Raw genomic sequence first — 18,591 nt, 5'->3', positions numbered from 1 at the left:
CTATACAGGGGCACAATAGGGCACCAAAAAAACTGCAAGCGCACAAGGCGCATGAGCAAAATAATTTTTGGGCAATTATTTATTTAAAAAGAGCATGGGCACAGATAATTAATGCAAGCAAATATTTTATAGCACTTATCTATTATCATAAAGCATCATAAATAAATTTTACAATCAGATTGTTATTTTCTGCATTAATAAATATCTACCTGAACCAAACTGAATTGAATTGGCCCACTTGTGAACTTAACTGCATATCTGTAATCTACTACTTATAAAGACACAATTGATTCTCATTAAATATCTGTCAGTAAACATGAACTTAAAAGCTGAAAACTTGAAATATGCAACTGTAAAAGGAAAAAAAATATATGTTTTTCTTTTTTTGTGAAGGGATTATTTGGGCCATTCATTTCCACATCTACTAAATGTATAGCTTGTAGAAAATGATTGAAAGCTCTGCTAATGTCCAGGAACCTAAACACGCTCACTGTTTTGTCTCATGTTTCTCATCTGTGATTTAAATAGTTTCTTGGCTTAATTGTCAGTTTCTGAATATTGTAAATATGTAATCTCTTTAAAGAATTAACCTGAATATTGGTATGAAAAGTAGTGCTTGGCACTTCCCCCTCATAAATTAGTTATTTTTCTAATTTTAGATTTTGCTTTACAGTTTGTTTCTGCTTATAAGATATATATAAGAGAAAAAATAATGATGAAACTAAATGAACTAAAGAAATCACAGCGGACACTGCGTTCAGTATTAGTCCGCCTTTAAATATCTGTATTGCTGCAACCCAGGTTAATAATAATAATAATAAACAAGGTGTTTTATGTAGATATATAAAATGCATATCCTCTAAATGTGGAAACTAAACAATATAATAAAAGCAATACAACTTAAATTGGTGTGTTTGACACCTTGATGAAAAAACAAACATAGCTACTAATATGATACATTTTTTTTTTATAATTTCTTTCTTTGGTACACACAATTTTTTAAGGATAAGTTTTTTTTTATGTTAAGCGCCTTTTATTTTGACAACAAAAACGGGATATCATAATTTCACATTTCCGCAAGAACAAAACGGGATTAGTTTTAATTAAATAACCAGATAGCTATTGTTCTTATCTAATAATTAAAAAAAATGAACTTAGCAACGTATAAAATACAATGTGTTCTCTCTCCCTGCGTCTTTCAGCTGCAGAAGTGAATATCGAGCGAACCCTCTTCAATAAGAGCGACGTGCGCCTGCTTCCTACGTCTGTACGTCCCGGAGGCGCGGGCGGAGAAGAAAAGGAGGTCCGTTTCAAACAACGATGGGGGAAGTTTGCGAGAAGAACTGGAAGTCATGTCTTTCTGTTGTTTGGAGAATAAGTAACGTTTTAATGTCCGTCTTCTTTGCTTTGGCTTCATATGTTCAGGTAAATGTTTGATAAATCAGTGTTTGCTTTGTCTGTCTTCCTCTAATGATATAGCCTAACTTTCCCTGATCTCATTCTGCAGATCAATGACCCAGATGCAGGTTTATGGATGGTAGGTTTATGATTATTGAAGCTTATATTTATGTTCAGGTTGTGTTTTCAAGGTATTTCTCTTTCAGGCGGGTTATGGAGTTCCTGCGGTGCTTTGTGCATTTATTGGTTTCAGACCTCATTTGACAGGTAGGCAGAAAACTGCTGATTGCTCTGGAGCCACATGATCTCTCCTGTTTTCCACTTTTTTTTTTTTTTTTGTAAAAACTTTATTAGCACGTTATAAACGACATGCAATTTCGAAAGCATAAGTTGAAGCTCAATTTATTAATTTACAGAAAAAGCAGATATGGATAAATGGAGCAAAAAATAAATAAATAAACAGATAAAATAAAACACCTAGAGATCTGCTGCACTGTTACTAAATGATTAAATTATTGGATTATTTTGGAAGATTTACTTTTTTTTTGTTTTGTTTTGTTTTTTCCCCAGTTGTTTATTTCAAATGTTTAAGAACTGTTATTCTAAAGTCATAAAAGCAGGGTCTATTTTTTTTTTTTTGCCCTATTATGTTATGTATAAAAGGATTAAATTAATTATATATTTTAATTGGTTGTTAAATATGAATTAGTGACTCTGAAGTATTTATAATTTGCTCAGAAATATATTTTTTTGAAATATTCATGAAAATATATGATTGCAAGTGGAACCAGAAAGAAGCAACATCGACATAATTAACAAAAATATGCTCAGTGGTTCCCCTCACATCTACAAAATACACACTTGTTTTTAGAATAGGAAAAAAAGAGACAATTGCTTTGAAAAGTAATACTGAAGTACAACTTTGAAAAGAAACTTTTAGATTTTGTTTTTAACTATATAGGAGTTTTGAGGTAAATCGTTGGACTCTGTACCATTAAAGCATGCTTCACTGGATGTAATAGCACCATCTAGAGGCTAAATGGGGTAACACTTCAAGTAGTTATTTTTCATCTCAGTATTTCGTCTTTAATTTCAGAGACTTTGCCCTGGAGGCGAGTTGCTGATCTCCACCTAATGATCTCCAGTGCAGCTATCTTCATATTAGGGTGGAAACTTTACAGAGAACAAGTCACGCAGATCTTCCAGCAGGAGGAGGGCAGGTATGGTATCACCTCATGTCAACTGGATAAAAAGAAAACTGAGCTTCTTAGGTCTAAATATTTAAAAAAAAAAAAAAAAAAAAACGGAACCATCTTCCAAAATAAATGGTTTAAAGGCATGAAGTTTTGCCCACTAACATTCAGGGTCAGCAGACCCAATTAGTACATCGGAGTTAAAGTGGAGTGAAATAAACTACGCACTTGTTTGATGTTTAGAGATGCATCTGCATATATCAGAATTAGATTAAAATATGAATTTATTTCATAAATGCAATTCTAAAAGTTCAAAATAAAGTTCACTCTTAAACTTTAGAACTCATCAGATGTGTCTTTAGCCTCGTGAGACCATCCTGTTCTCTGGAGCTTTCAAGGTTTCACTCGCAGATCAGTCTGGAGACTCTCCGTTAAAGAAAATTTGGAGCCGTTCACCAAACGAACGTCCAATCAGCGTTGGCTTTGAGGCGGGTTGAGGTGTGATGCAACGAGAAGCTCGACAGTTCAGTCTAAAGAACATGGCGGCTTCAGCCGATGAAACTAGCGTTAGCGTGGCTATCGAGCAAGTTTTATCGGAATTACAGAGTATTTCTTCACTGAAAGAAGAGCAAAACACTGCTCTGGAGGCTTTTCTCAGAGGAAAAGATGTTTTTGCTCTTCTCCCGACTGGTTTCGGCAAGAGTTTGATCTATCAATTGGCTCCTCTTCGTCGTCGCTCTGTTAGTACGTCATATGCTTCGTTGATCTGATTGGTTTATTTGGCCCGTCTATCACCAACATAGGCCAATCAGCTAACCAGTATTTTCGCCCCTTCCCAAAATTACTTCAACGGAAGGTTTCCAGATGGATATGCAGAGCAAATGCAGCAAATCCATCTGGCGGAGTCAGGTTAACGTGTCTTACCTGCCATCAAGATCTGCTGCTAATCAACAAGAGCAGCAATTGCAATCATGTCATTCTTTCCTGTCCTCCATGCATCATTTTTGCAGAACGTTTTTTTTAAGTGGTATCTGACATCTATTTTGTTACTAATCAGATCTTTGAGGAGGGATTTATTGTTATCATTTCTGGTGGTCCTATATGAACTTATGCTTGTTAGGTTTTCTGTAAAGTAAAGGGAGTCACAACTGTTTTTTTTTTTCACCAACTTAAGTAAACAAATAAATTTCTTGGGTTTATGGATAGTGTTTGCAGGTCATAAATCTTTGGACTATTGCTCAGTAGTCCAAAGTTCAATTTTCAGATTAAAGTAACATCCAGTTTGTTTATAAAAGCTTGCAGAGTCTGGAATAAGAGCGAAGACGGCGAGTATTAATTTCCACACTTGGTAATTATTTAGTGTAACATGACTTGATACCTATGAAGGACCAACTCTGCCATATTTAAAAATAAATACAGAAATAAATAAATGCTCAATAAATGTATAAGCATACAATTAATTGCCAACAAAAAAGTGAGACATAAATATATATAACTCTTAATTAGCTTCTTTATTTATTTGCCTTTGTAATATTTACCTTATTTATTTATCTGTCCTTTAAAATCTGCAACTTTATTTTTTAATTACTTATATTTTTAAGTATTTATTTATGTGCATGTTATAATATTTTTGTCTGTTTTATTCTTCCTTTGTATTTTTTTACCTTAGTTATTTCTTCGCCGCTGTTTATTTCTGTCTGCCCTTTTTACATTTCTCTCTGCCCTTTTTACATTTCTCTATGCATTTCTGTCTCATTATGCAAATGAGGAGGGGGTGTGTCCTAGAGAGTCAACTTCTGCTCATTGGTTGGCTTGGCGGTCCATCTTCTTAACTCACAGAGCTCAGAGTACTAAGTTAAATATTCTCTTTTCTGTTGCTGTTGTTCAATAAAAGTACGTTTTAAGATCATTTGAGGCGAGAACCTTATACTTTTAAGCATCACCATATGGCCCATTCACAGATTTAATGCGTAATTTAAAAGAAAATGTGACGAACTTGAGAGGACCGTGGCAACCAGCAAAGCTCCGAAGCTGACGGCAGCCAGGTCTAACCACAGCCCATCTGCAGCGGCCCTCTCTCGGCATAGCTGTGTGTGAAGCGTGTTGGTTAGCATTTTACTACATCGGTCGAATCTACAGGAGGAGAGTCTGATGTCGAGTCTGAAGTCATTAGAACTTGACTAGGGACTTTGCCAAACTTTGCCAAATACAACAAAAAATCGCCATCATAGCCTGGCTATAGACCTGGCTGCCGTCAGCTTCGGAGCTCCGCTGGTTGCCACAGTCCTCTCAAGTTCGTCACATTTTCTTTTAAATTACGCATTAAATCTGTGAATGGGCCATATGGTGATGCTTAAAAGTATAAGGTTCTCGCCTCAAATGATCTTAAAACGTACTTTTATTGAACAACAGCAACAGAAAAGAGAACATTTAACTTAGTACTCTGAGCTCTGTGAGTTAAGAAGATGGACCGCCAAGCCAACCAATGAGCAGAAGTTGACTCTCTAGGACACACCCCCTCCTCATTTGCATAATGAGGCAGAAATGCATAGAGAAATGTAAAAAGGGCAGAGAGAAATGTAAAAAGGGCAGAGAGAAATAAACAGCGGCGAAGAAATAACTAAGGTAAAAAAATACAAAGGAAGAATAAAACAGACAAAAATATTATAACATGCACATAAATAAATACTTAAAAATATAAGTAATTAAAAAATAAAGTTGAAGATTATAAAGGACAGAAAAATAAATAAGGTAAATATTACAAAGGCAAATAAATAAAGAAGCTAATTAATAGTTATATACATTTATGTCTCACTTTTTTGTTGGCAATTAATTGTATGCTTATACATTTAATGAGCATTTATTTATTTCTGTATTTATTTTTAAATATGGCAGAGTTGGTCCTTCATAGATACCTGCCCACACTGCTAAAGGTTCCAAACCCTGGTTCAATCTCCTTGGTGTTTCTGTAATTCATTTACCGGGGAACTCATCTGACCAGATCAAAGTAGTATGTAATTGAATTAAAATTCAATCCATAAATACTTTGCTGATCGCGAATGGAAATTATATTTAGTTGTAACTGTTTGTACTAGAGTTGAGTGCCTGTAGGCACTAAGGCTCTTTGAGCATCTTTTATTGCGGTGGATCTGATGAAGCTTCTAACTAAAGACACTGTTGTTGTACAACAATCACTTGCCTCTGTCCTTAATGATCTTAATTTTATAAAGAAACTCCTAAAGAAAACTCCCAGGAGAGAACAAGCCTCGTTGAGCTCCAAGTCCTCAGTTCTGATGCTGCTACCCGAACAGATGATCACACAGGAGTTAGCACTGTCCTTGAATTATAAGTGCCATTTTCTTTAAAAACAAATAAACATAAATAAAAAAATATTTTTACATGCCTAAAAATCAAGTGTGGATTTAAAAAAAAAATCTATTTTTCATAGAGTGTAAAAACTTTATTCCATTTGGCTATTTAGTAAAGTGATGTTTATAATAATGGGATAAATATATATGTTTGCATAGGCTATTGGTGAGCAGGAACACCCATAGCAGTTGTGAGAAATTATCTATCAATAATAACCTTTTCCATCTCTTTAGAGAATTTTCTGGTCTAACGCTAACGGCTGTTTGGCTCCTTTTGTGTCGCCACTCTGGAAGGTAATTTACTCTCATGACAAATCAACTTTCATCTTTTTCAGTAGATTAAAGCTTGTTTGTTTTCCTTCTTTACTGTCCTTTATCAGAGGCCCAGTTGGGATGCTGCGAGTCTCCACAGCTGTTGGCATCACAGTTTTCCCGATTGTGGCTTGGCTTTACTACCACTTCAATAAGGAGCTGAGATCAGACTGGCCTTCACACTGTAAAACTGCAATTTAAAGGAGCTATATTTGAGGTTGTCTGCTTTTTATAAACTTTTTTGTTGTCTGTTGGAAAGCCCGATCCTTTACCAAAGAAATGCTGTTTTTTGTGGACCTGCTTAATAAAAAGGCATTAAAAACAATAATTTCATTTGTTTGTTCATTATTAAATTATAATAAAATAAACTTTGTCTCTTGAAAATAGAGTCTGGATTTTATAAAAATAAATGCTTTAAACTATTTTCTGCCTCTTTTTTTTTAGTCTGCAACCCTAACTTTCTACCCTTGATGGCAGCAGAGAGCCTCCAGGCTTGAAATAAACAGTAGAAGAAGAAGCGTCTGAAACGGCTGATTTCAGATCAGTTCATTTACATGCTGTAATGCTAATCTTAAACAGACTGACCTTGGCAAACTGACACGAGAACAGCAGTTTTTTTTTCTCTCCAGCTTTTCTCTTTCTATGTAACTTCCGTGTGTTTAGCAACAGCGGGTCTGCAGAGGTTAAAGCCAACATGAGCGTCCTGTTTCAGCGCTGCTGGCTGGTTCGGAGTAAAGCCGTACCGAACCGAGCCGTCAGGCTGGCTCACAGCTTCATTCAAAGGGAAACTGGACTGAACCGGACGCTTTCATCGCGAGCAGATCTCGTCCACCTGGTAGGTCAAAGCTAGGAACTACCGCTCTCTTTGGGAAACCAAACTCGATTGGGAAAATCAGGCAAATTAACGCCTATGTCACATTTCCTTAAATTGGAATAAAGAATGTATATATTTTTTAATTTTATATTTATCTTTGGGCCTTACTACGGAATTCGGTGATATAACTTATCACATTAATTTTAATTATACTAGTGAAATTTGCTTTCTTTTGCTTAATGAATCTAATTACTGTCATATTTTGCTCTGTGGTCTCTTGCAGGTGAGTGTCAGTCGGTGGCAAACCTACAGAAGAACACAATGGCTCAAGTTTCATGGATCGAGATCATTTTCCTCGATGCCTCCACCCTCATCATCATCAGGCGAGAAGACTAAGAAATCAGGGGTAGGTGGGAAGAAAGCTGTCACATCTTATAAAAGCTTTATAGTTCATCTCAAATGTGAGGTAAAATTTTCCAAATGTTATCTGATTGCAAAATACCTAAACTAATGCTTAATTGGAGAACTTTTTGAACGTTTCAAAATTCATCAGAAGTTTCTGGTCCACAGCCTTTAATCAGGACTTCACAGTTTGTTTCCAGCTTAGAATAGATTAGATTAGGTTAGATTAGATCAAGGCTGCACTTTAAAAAAAATTAAATTGTAGAGAGAACTGTTCTAAACAAAATATCTTTTTGTGTACACTTGTGTATACAAAATGACAAAATAAATCTAAGATTAAAATTTGGTGTCTAATGAAGCCAAAGGCTAGCTGTCTTTTATGATTAAATATTCTATGCTCATTCTAAATGCTTTGTCTAGATCCATAAACCCAAATAAGTAGATAAAAACACATAATTTTAGTTTCTTAATGTAGGAAGAAAAGCATACATTTTAACTAATTTATTATTCTGTTAAACCCTGACAGAAATGTTATAATAGAACTGCTGAAGCTACACATTTTTTGTCATAGCTGGAGGAGCAGCAAAAGAAAAATGCAGGACTCTGGAGCCACATATGGCGGCCCCTGGAACTCGCCTCTCTAGAATCTACCTTTTCTTCTAGTGAAACCATTCTTTTTAATCATTTGGATGTTATCTCATAAACTAACTTAAATTATAAAGAATAAAACAATTCTTGTTAACACATAAACCAGGGTTAGGGATTTAAAAACTATTTATTTAGCACAGTGCAGTACAAAGACAATTCAGAGTGCTTTACACCAGGGCTCCTCAAGACCAAGGACCCCCAAACTGATGGTAAGAATTCAATTCAGTTTATTTATATAGCGCCAAATTCACAACACATGTCATCTCAAGGCACTTTACAGTTCAACCAGATCATCCAGTCAAATTGATACAAATTTTTCTGTCTAAGGAAAACCAGTTGATTGTATCGACTCATTGACTCAAATACAATCCCTCACACTAAGCATGCTTGTAGCGACAGTGGAGAGGAAAAACTCCCTTTGAACAGGAAGAAACCTCCAGCAGAACCAGGCTCAGTGTGAGCGGCCATCTGCCGAGGCCGACTGGGGTTCAAGGAGACAGAAGCAGAGATACAAAAAGCAGCTGTAAAAGGCGGCCCCGTCCAGGAAACACACAGCCAGGCAGACGAGCTCCAAGGCAGCTCCCATGCCAGAGGACGAAGAGAGCACATCCACTCAGTCACGGTCAGAGAAACAGGACCACACTGGAAAACAGGCCGATCTCCAACATCTATAAACAAGGGTGTTGATGGAAGCAGCACAGCTGATGTTTCTTTCCAGGATGACGTCACAGCCAAACAGGAACAGACGAGGCAAAGCTACTCTGAGAAAAAGCAGAGAGAGCAGAAGGTTAGAGATTGAACTAACAGATTCTGCAGAATAGGAGAACAGAGAGAGAATGAAGCAGAATGATGAAATGGGGGTCCCTATGTCCTCCAAAAGTCTAAGCCTATAGCAGCATAACTATAGAGATAGCTCAGGATAACCTGAGCCACTCTAACTAGAAGCTTTATCAAAAAGGAAAGTTTTAAGCCTAGCCTTAAAAGTAGACAGGGTGTCTGCCTCACGGACTAAAACTGGTAGTTGGTTCCACAGGAGAGGAGCCTGATAACTAAAAGATCTGCCTCCCATTCTACTTTTAGAAATTCTAGGAACCACTAGTAAACCTGCAGATTGAGAGCGAAGTGCTCTGTTAGGAACATAAGGAACAATCAGATCTCTGATATCAGATGGAGCCTGGCCATTTAAGGCTTTATATGTGAGAAGGAGGATTTTAAATTCTATTCTGGATTTAACAGGAAGCCAATGAAGAGAAGCCAGGATAGGAGAGATATGATCTCTCTTTTTAATTTTCATTAGAACTCTGGCTGCAGCATTTTGGATCAGCTGAAGGCTTTTAACTACAGTTTGTGGACTTCCTGATAGGAAAGAATTACAATAGTCCAGCCTTGAAGTAACAAATGCATGGACTAGTTTCTCAGCATCACCCCTGGACAGGATATTTCTAATTTTTGCAATGTTCCTCAGATGAAAGAAGGAAATTCTAGAAACCTCTTTGATCTGGGATTTAAATGACAGGTCCTGATCAAAAATAACACCAAGATTTTTTACTTTATTATCTGAAATCAGTTTAATCCCATCCAAATGAAGTGACTGACTAATCAGCTTCTTTTTCAGAGACTCTGGTCCAAAGACTATAACTTCTGTTTTGTCTGCATTCAGAAGCAGAAAGTTAAGAGTCATCCAGGTTTTTATGTCTTCAGACATGCCTGTAATCTATGTAATGGGTTAGCTTCATCTGGATTTATAGACAGATATAGCTGGGTATCATCAGCATAACAGTGGAAATTAATCCCATGCTGTCTAATAACTCTACCAATTGGGATCATGTATAAAGTAAAGAGAATTGGTCCTAGCACTGATCCCTGTGGTACTCCACAGGTGTACCACAGGGAGCAGGGACCCCCTAATTATATATATTGTATATATTGTATGAAATTGTGTTCTATCAATCTGGTCCTATAGTCACTCTATTACATATGGAGTAATGTAACGAAAGTAATTTCACCCTGGGATTATTAAAGTATTTCTGATTCTGATTCCTGGTTGATGGGACCGGTGTTGTGAATGAAACGGTGTCCAGGTTTGAAAGAGCTCCTGTGTGTCGCTGAATGTGAGCATTGATGACTGAAAGACATCTTCTGCCTCCATTGATCTGTTTACTACAGTGTGTTGAATTAACGTTAATGTGGATTTAAAGACATTTCAATTAGTGGAAAAAAATTGCAAGGGGGAATATAAAAAAAAAAAAGGCTAATCAAACAAAACTTTTGCGACTCCCCCCATGCAGTACCTCCGTTGACCAACTAGCCGCTTTGCACTCGACAGTAAAAAACTGCAAGTAAAGATAAAAAACATGAAAAAAGTAGTTCATTGAGAGGACTCTAGCTCCACTGAGTGACTGATGGAGAAAATTAGAGTGATTTATACGGTAGAATAACTGAGAGCTGGAACAGTGGTTTTGTTACAAACATTTGGAGAAGGATGTTTTTATTTATTCCCTCATTGAAATAGTTGCTTGGTTGATCAGGGAAAAACTAGAGGGAGCAGCTGTTAACAGCCATATGTGCAGCGTCCCCTACAAGGGGAGAGAAAACTTTAAAATTAAACTAATAACACTGAGTAAACAGTTTACCTTCAGGAGTCAAAAGCAGCTCTAAATAGGTTTTTCACTTTGACTTAAAATAACTCAGACTTTCAGCACTTTTCCAGTCTTCTGGGAGTTTGTTCCAGATCAGTGGAGCAAAGGAACTAAATGCTGCTTCTCCAGGTTTGGTTCTAGTTCTGGGTGAACAGAGTCGGCTGGAACTAGAAGACTTTGGTGGTCTGGGAGGTTGATGCACTGACAAAAAAACTGTCATGTTGTCAGAGTATGATGTCAACATCATCGTGTTTTGCTCTGGTAATGCTCAGTGTTGTCTAAGCCACAAGTATATAATTTGGACTGAAGGTTTGTATTAATTTATTTTAAAGACAAAGCTTCTTACCTTTAATCCTACTCCTAATCCCTCTCGTCCTTTTGTGGGACACTGTTCTTCCAAAATTTCTCCAGATAGGAATAACTCCCCCCTCTCAACGATCTCTTGTTGCTTAAGAGCAGTTACATCCTTTATAACTCAAAACTCTTTAAACAGCTGGACTTAATTTCAGGTTTATTACATTCACTAGAACCGAACACAGGTGTAAACTGGGGTTACTAACTTTCCAGTAAAATATGGAATCCTACTTTATTTGGCAGTCAGTTATTGAAACGATACAGAAAGCGATTTGTTCCGTGTTTTCCTAAATGTCCAACGCACATGTCTGAGACACGCATCAACACCCAATTGAGCCAAAATGACTCAAACACTGTGAAAACTAAGGGCAGCTAAATTGTAGTTGTGGGAACCAAGCAGCTGCTGTCATGGTTGCTTATAAATTAAAATGCTGCATGAAAACAATTATTTGGAAAATAAAATAAGGAGTCTTTTTAACATTCCCTGGTTAATGGTTTTATTGTCTTCTGTTTATATTGTGTCAGATTCTTAGGGGTCAAATGATAAATCTGATTAATCATGATTAATCGATTATTGAAATAATCATCAATAATTTGGTGATCTAATCATTAACTTGACTAAAAGTACACATACTAAAAAACCTGCTATTTCTTGAAAGAATAACTTACAGCAGTAATTGCAAGGCTCTATGTTAACCATCGCCCGATTTCCCGGGGCAATCCGTTTTATTGTTGGGAGAGTACAAATTTTATTGCATTTGACTGCCGGGCAAGTGCAATGATCGCAAAAATAAATAATTTATCACTGAAAATGACTTTAAAATCCTGACATTCGATGAAAACGACCCAGAAGCGTTGCCATTTTTGTTGTTTTGTACACATTCTCGCGTGATTTGAAAAAGGCGCGTGATTTGAAAAAGCTGGGTGATTTTCCACCAGGTGGTGTGATTTTTTTTTTTTTTTTCCACCTAGCTGTAATTTTGATGTAGTTACCAAATCGACAAATGGCTGCATTTATTTTGTCAGGGAAAACTAATCCTGAGTCAGTTAAAAGTCAAGGAATTCTGAAATTATGTTAGACTGTGGAAACCCTATATAAAGTTTTTAACCTGTCAAGTTTTTTTTGTTTTTTAACATTAAAATTTATATTTTTCCAAGCACACAACAGTTTAAAGCAAAGTTTAGTTTGAAAAGAATGTGCAGGAAGGATTGAAAAGCATGTTAACACGGTAATGTAGGCTTGAGTTCATTATCTGACGCATGCAGATACACACCAGGAACCTGGAAACTTAAAAAATACTGAATTACAAAAAACAAACATGTTTCATTGATATATATATATACAAAAATGAATATTAGGAACTATATTTATCAAACATTATACTGGGCAAGTAAAAACTGTTTCTGGGCAAATGAAATGTGAAAGTCACTTACCCAAAGGGCAAGTGATAAAAATCCCTAACTTCAACCTCTGAATTGAGACAAAGCTATAAAAAAACTATAAACTATATTAGTTTTTCTGTTTAAAATTAATTTAGAATGCCCAATAATGGTTGTTTTTTTATTCATTGGATCAAGTGATGTGTCAATTACTGAAATAATCAATAGTGTAGATGAATTTGTACCGTAGCTCTTATAAAGCAGTTGCTTAAGAATATTTGGTGCAGATAATATTGAATGCTTAGTAAATGTTGCTTTATTGCATAGGTGGTACAAACTGACCACCTTTTAGTTGCAAGCTTGGTAGATCATACAATTTCTCCTTATAATTAACGGTGTAATAACAAACTTATGTACATACAGCACTTATATTTATACTTATATTTTCTATGAAGCAGCGTTTTACAATAAATCTGGTTTTAATTCAGAGTTTTAGGCAAGGGCAAGGCAAGGCAAATTTATTTGTATAGCACAATTCAGTACAAAGACAATGCAAAGTGCTTTACATGATTAAAATACAGGAAGATAAAACAGAATCAAAGCATGTAGGAAAAAATAAAAAACAAATAAAATAAAATAAAAAATGCAGAAACAAAAAAAGAATATTAAAAGCAGTTGGATTAAAGAATTGTTTAACTAGAACAGTGGAAGGCAATCCTAAACAAATGTGTTTTTAGTCTTGATTTAAAGGAACTCAGGCTTTCTGCACTTTTCCAGTTTTCTGGAAGTTTGTTCCAGATAAGTGGAGCATAGGAACTAAATGCTGCTTCTCCATGTTTAGTTCTGGTTCTAGGTCTGCAGAGCAGGCTGGAGCCAGAAGACCTGAGTGGTCTGGAGGGTTGATACACTGATAGCCAGTCTGTGATGTATTTAGGTGCTAAGCCATTCAGAGATTTATAGACTAACAGAAGGATTTTAAAGTCTATTCTCTGAGATACAGGGAGCCAGTGGAAGGACTTTAGAACTGGGGTGATGTGCTCCACTTTCTTAGTCTTAGTGAGGACACGGGCAGCAGCGTTCTGGATCAGCTGCAGCTGTCTGATCCACTTTTTAGGCAGACCTGTGAAAACACCGTTGGAGTAATCAATTGGACTAAAAATAAACGCATAGATTAGTTTTTCCAGATCATGCTGAGACATTAGTCCTTTAATCCTGGAAATGTTCTTCAGGTTATAGAAAGCCCACCTTGTAATTGTCTTTAAAGGGATAGTTCGGTATTTTTGACATGAATCTGTATGGCATCCCCATCACCAGTGGCATGCAATCACACTGACTTACCCCTGGCAGCATCCTGTGAGCAGAGTTATCGTCCAGTTTTGGTCAAGCCAAAAGTAGTCCGGCAGGTTTTTAGGAACAGCGAAATAAAACCCAACAACAGCCATGTCTCCCTCCGCGGCGGAGGGAGACATGGCTGTTGTTGGGCTCGCTGTCTGAATGACGGCGCGCACTGATACGAACAGAGAGAAAATAGGACCAATTGATAACGACGTGTGACTTTTTCCACTACAATGTTTTTGGGATGCGAAAATATCACTCTTTTGAACACATAATGTTTTGGGAAGAGAAAAGTTTTATTTCGCTGTTCCTAAAAACCTGCCGGACTACTTTTGGCTTGACCAAAACTGGACGATAACTCTGCTCACAGGACGCTGCCAGGGGTAAGTCAGTGTGATTGCATGCCGCCGGTGATGGGGATGCCATACAGATTCATGTCAAAAATACCGAACTATCCCTTTAAATGCTTTTGGAGGTTCAAGTCTGAATGCAGCACTACACCTAGGGCCGGATTTATCAAAGGTTTGCGTGTATTAAAACGTGAGCTATTTCACTGCGCACGCTAAAAAATGTACAAACGGATCTATCAACAGCGTGCTAAAAGCATTTGATCTTTAAAACGTGCTAAATAGCGCCTGTGATCCATTTAGTACTTTTTCTGCAATGAATATGCAATATGGGGCGTTTACACGCAAAAGTGCGTCTTGTGGGAGGAGAACATGTAAATATATTAATTTAGCACTCGCAAAGTGATTTATCAAACCTGAAAGCTATTTTGCTAACGGTATCTGACTCTATATTTAACACGTTTCAAAAGAAGGTGCAAATGGTCTGTATGCGTAATTGCGCACACATGGCAGCGGTTATTGTCGCAAAAAGGAGACATCGAAATGAAGCAAGCAGACGCAGAGAACGCATTTTTTCACTCTGTGTGAATATTTTTGGAATGAACGAGGAAACGATCATCAAAACCTATCGTTTATCCAGCATTGCCATTTTGGAGCTGTTGGGGGAACTCCGAATGGATTTGGAGCCAGCCACAAGGAGGACCCACGCAATACCAGATATCACAAAACTCCTTGCAACGTTGCACTTTTTTGCATCTGGGTCATTCCAGCGTACGGTTGCAGCGTGAGCTGGGATCTCCTAATCTCGTTTTTTCAGAAGTGCTGTCCGACGGGGTCGGGGTTCTCCCCCTGCACCTGTGGAGCAACATGCCAATGCTGCGGGGATCTCATCCACAGTCACAGGCCAATACAAAACACCTGTTTTTTTTTTTTTGTTTTTTTTTTTTACTGCAGCACATACCACCTTAGGGAATAAAGGTTGCCAATTTATAAATAAATAAATATATATATATATATATATATATATATATATATACTTATTTATTTTTTTTTGTTGGGGGTCACTGTAAGATTTAAATTTCTTAATGCACTAGTTTGTACAGACTACAAACTACTTTGCCGCAAACCACAAAACGCGCAAAACCATCATTTAAATAGGGCGTCTCCAACAGTTTTGCACCTTCCACCAGTTACGCAATCGCTCTTGTTAAATCACCCGCAAACCATGGTTCAGCCCCTCGCGCAAAATTCCAGTTTGCGAGCGCAAATTACTGCACGCAAAATTGGATCTTGATAAATCCGGCCCCTAGACTTCGGGCCTGATCAGTGGTTACTAGCTGAAGCCACTGAAGCTGTGTGCTAACTTTAGATCTCTCCTCTATTGGTCCAAAGATTATTACTTCAGTTTGGTTTTTATTCAGTTGAAGAAAATTATGGCACATCCAGGCATTGATTTCTTCTAAGCATTTCCTCAGTGCTTGAAAGCTAAATTTAGACCAAGAGCTTCTTAATCACTCCTAAATGCTGAAGCTGAATTAAACCAAATGATGGGTTTACAGGTTTGTACATTTAAACTCCAAACTTATGAACCCACCTATCTGAACCCGTCCTGCTGAGGTGTACGGATCTGTTTCATATCAGCTCCTGTTCTTTGTCTTTTAAAGCCTGTGACGTGGAAATCATTAGCGGTCACTTTCGCCCTTGGAGGTGCTCTGCTGGGAGGGATGAAATATTTCAAGAAAGAAAAAGAGGAATGTGAGTAACTTCCTTCATCAAAGTGATGCTTAAAAACTTTTGGAAGAAGAACCAGACATTTTCATGATTTCCAGGACTAAAAATCTGTTTTATTTTTCTCAGTGATTGAGAAAGAGCGGAACAAATCTATCGGGCGGCCGGCGCTGGGCGGGCCGTTCTCGCTGGTCGATCACAACAACAAGCCCACCGAGAGCGAAGACTTCCTCGGCCAATGGATCCTCATCTATTTCGGCTTCACTCACTGCCCCGACATCTGCCCAGACGAGATAGAGAAGATGATTGAAGTTGTGGATGAAATAGGTAATGAAATCCGTCTTCAAATACAGAAAAAGGAGAGACAATCACGTTTTAACAAACAGCCTGTTTGTGTTTGGTTTTCTGCAGATAAAATCAAGGCTCTTCCAAACTTGACGCCCATATTGATCACAATAGATCCAGATAGAGACACTCCAGAGGCCATGGCTGCTTATGTGAAAGGTATCGGATCAACACTGCGAACCCTCTAACAGGACAGACTCTTTGGTTTAGTCTGAAAATTTGGAAGAAATCCTGAACTTATACTTGGAGTTTATCCTGTTTTTTGACTGCTGTCCAAAATATTTTTAATTTTATAAGGAATTCTTCTTTGTGAAATCATCTAGAAGTGTTCCTAAAACAGAACAGTCCTTCTTTATAAAGTTTCTTTAAAATAGGGGATGTTTATTAAGTTAGGACCCGAACCATTAATCTATAATGGATAAATGACGTATAGACATTTTGAAACATGCCCTCTATATGGGTAATTTGCTCCATCCAGAATTCTTAAAGAAGCAGTTTTGGTTCAAATTCTGTCCAAATCTCCTTTTAGTACATTTTACCATCTGCTTATAAATGAGTTAACTGAAAAGGTAGTCAACAGATGAACTGATTTACAAATTATCCTATTTCCAGCTCTTTATAGATCTATGTAGCACATGCAGTTATGGCTGGAAAAATCAGATTAGTTGTGATCGATTATTGAAATAATCGTCAACTATTTTAGTAATCAATTAAACATTAAATGGAGTATACAGATGGTAAAACACGTCTTAAACTGACAGAGCAACCCGCTTGGAGCACTAATTATGTCAAATTTGTAATAAAGAATTTAAACATTTTGCATTTAAGATAAAAAACATTTTCTGTAAATGTTTTCTATCCAGAACTCTAAAGTGGAAAAGTTTTAGTTTCACCTGGTTTAATTTCGTAAAAAAAAAAAAAAAAAAAAAAAAAAAAAAAAAAAACCTCTTTAAGGAACCTTTGGCTTTCTGATTATTAATCAATTAATTGAAAGAAATAATCAACAGATTAATCAATTAGCAAGATAATCGTTAGTTTCAGTCCTACATGCGGTGCTGGTTCCATTGGTCCAGATCATTGTTTCCCCTCTCTGTGGTTCTGTTGATGTCTCACAGTCTGATCTCTCTATCAGAGTTTTCTCCAAAGCTGATTGGTCTGACGGGGACGACGGCCCAGGTGGACGAGGTCTCCAGGGCCTACAGGGTGTACTACAGTCAGGGGCCCAAGGATGAAGACAACGATTACATCGTGAGTCTCAGCTGTTCCACTTTTATTTAAACATTTTGTCTCCGTGGAGCAGAACTAACCCTGATGTTGTTTCTAGGTTGATCACACCATCATCATGTACCTCGTTGGACCCGATGGAGAGTTTGTTGATTATTTTGGACAGAATAAACGGAGTGTGGAGATCATCAGCTCCATAGCGGCTCACATGAGGAAGTTTAAGAAGGGCAATTGATGGTGCAGCCCATTAAAGCCCACCATGGACTTGAAAGTTTGTCTTCAGGGGTTTAACTGCTGCTGTCTTATCATTTTTACTTTATATACATCCATAAATGTATAAAGACTATTTCTTTTCACTAATGTGCTGCTTTTTGATCTTTTTACAAGGTTTCCTATCAGCCATTTATGCCCATTTAAACCCAAATATTTATTTATTTTTTGTATAATTGCCCGAAGACAATAATTCCTCTATAGATCAAATCCTGATTGTAGCTGATGAAGGAAACCAAATAAATTATTATTAAAGGTAATGGATGAGCAGTTTGGAAAAAAATCTTCCTGTTTCCATCCAGATGGTTGATTTTGGATCCACCTAGTGGTCAGAAAACATATTGCATTTCTTCTTTCCCCTTGTGTGCAGTTGTTTAAGATGGTATTCTGAATTTTAATCTCTTTTAAATTCAGAATACCAGAATAGCTTTCAAACCTGGGACTTCTTGAAACTTTTGAATTTTGAAAAAAATCTGCAAGCTTTAAAATGATTCTTCATGTTTTAATAAAATGTATTAAATAATGATTCGGCTGATTTGAAGAAACATACATTTATTTGGCTGCCAAAGCTTTTAAACCACATCTTTGTATCACTTCTAGGTTTTTTTGCTATTTGTCCAAATGTTGATAAAGATCCAATCACCATGACTGATGAAAATAAGGAAATTGGACTTTGCTTTGATTGAGATTCTGATACTAATGAACCCTTTTCAAAGTGTTTAGAGTTTTATAGCTGAACTTCGATCTGAGATCTGTGTCAAACTAGGTGTTTGATACATGAATAATCTAGAAAGTTTTATGTCAACCAGCGAAACTTTTTCATCTCTGATCCGA

General features: G+C 36.9%; 2 protein-coding genes across 2 annotated transcripts; both read left to right on the top strand.

Annotated features, from left to right (window-relative positions):
* The first annotated feature begins 1,275 nt into the window (after positions 1-1,275).
* tmem220 (transmembrane protein 220) lies at positions 1,276-6,599 on the top strand. The gene is made up of 6 exons (XM_038268193.1): positions 1,276-1,425; positions 1,508-1,537; positions 1,605-1,665; positions 2,495-2,618; positions 6,194-6,253; positions 6,340-6,599. Exons 1-6 carry the CDS (start codon positions 1,321-1,323, stop codon positions 6,470-6,472), a joined length of 513 nt encoding a protein of 170 aa, XP_038124121.1. The 5' UTR covers positions 1,276-1,320; the 3' UTR covers positions 6,473-6,599.
* A 274-nt stretch (positions 6,600-6,873) lies between these two features.
* On the top strand, positions 6,874-17,847 carry LOC119771965 (protein SCO1 homolog, mitochondrial). Its single transcript, XM_038268192.1, has 7 exons — positions 6,874-7,106; positions 7,369-7,491; positions 15,855-15,945; positions 16,048-16,245; positions 16,330-16,422; positions 17,396-17,511; positions 17,588-17,847. The coding sequence occupies exons 1-7, from the start codon at positions 6,966-6,968 to the stop codon at positions 17,720-17,722; spliced, it is 897 nt and encodes a 298-aa protein (XP_038124120.1). The 5' UTR covers positions 6,874-6,965; the 3' UTR covers positions 17,723-17,847.
* Positions 17,848-18,591: the final 744 nt, after the last annotated feature.

The sequence above is a fragment of the Cyprinodon tularosa genome, unplaced genomic scaffold (assembly GCF_016077235.1).
Source record: "Cyprinodon tularosa strain WSP-4 unplaced genomic scaffold, ASM1607723v1 ctg697, whole genome shotgun sequence".
NCBI lineage: Eukaryota > Metazoa > Chordata > Actinopteri > Cyprinodontiformes > Cyprinodontidae > Cyprinodon > Cyprinodon tularosa.
Note: the sequence above shows the minus strand (reverse complement) of the source record. Positions and strands in the feature narration are given on the sequence as shown.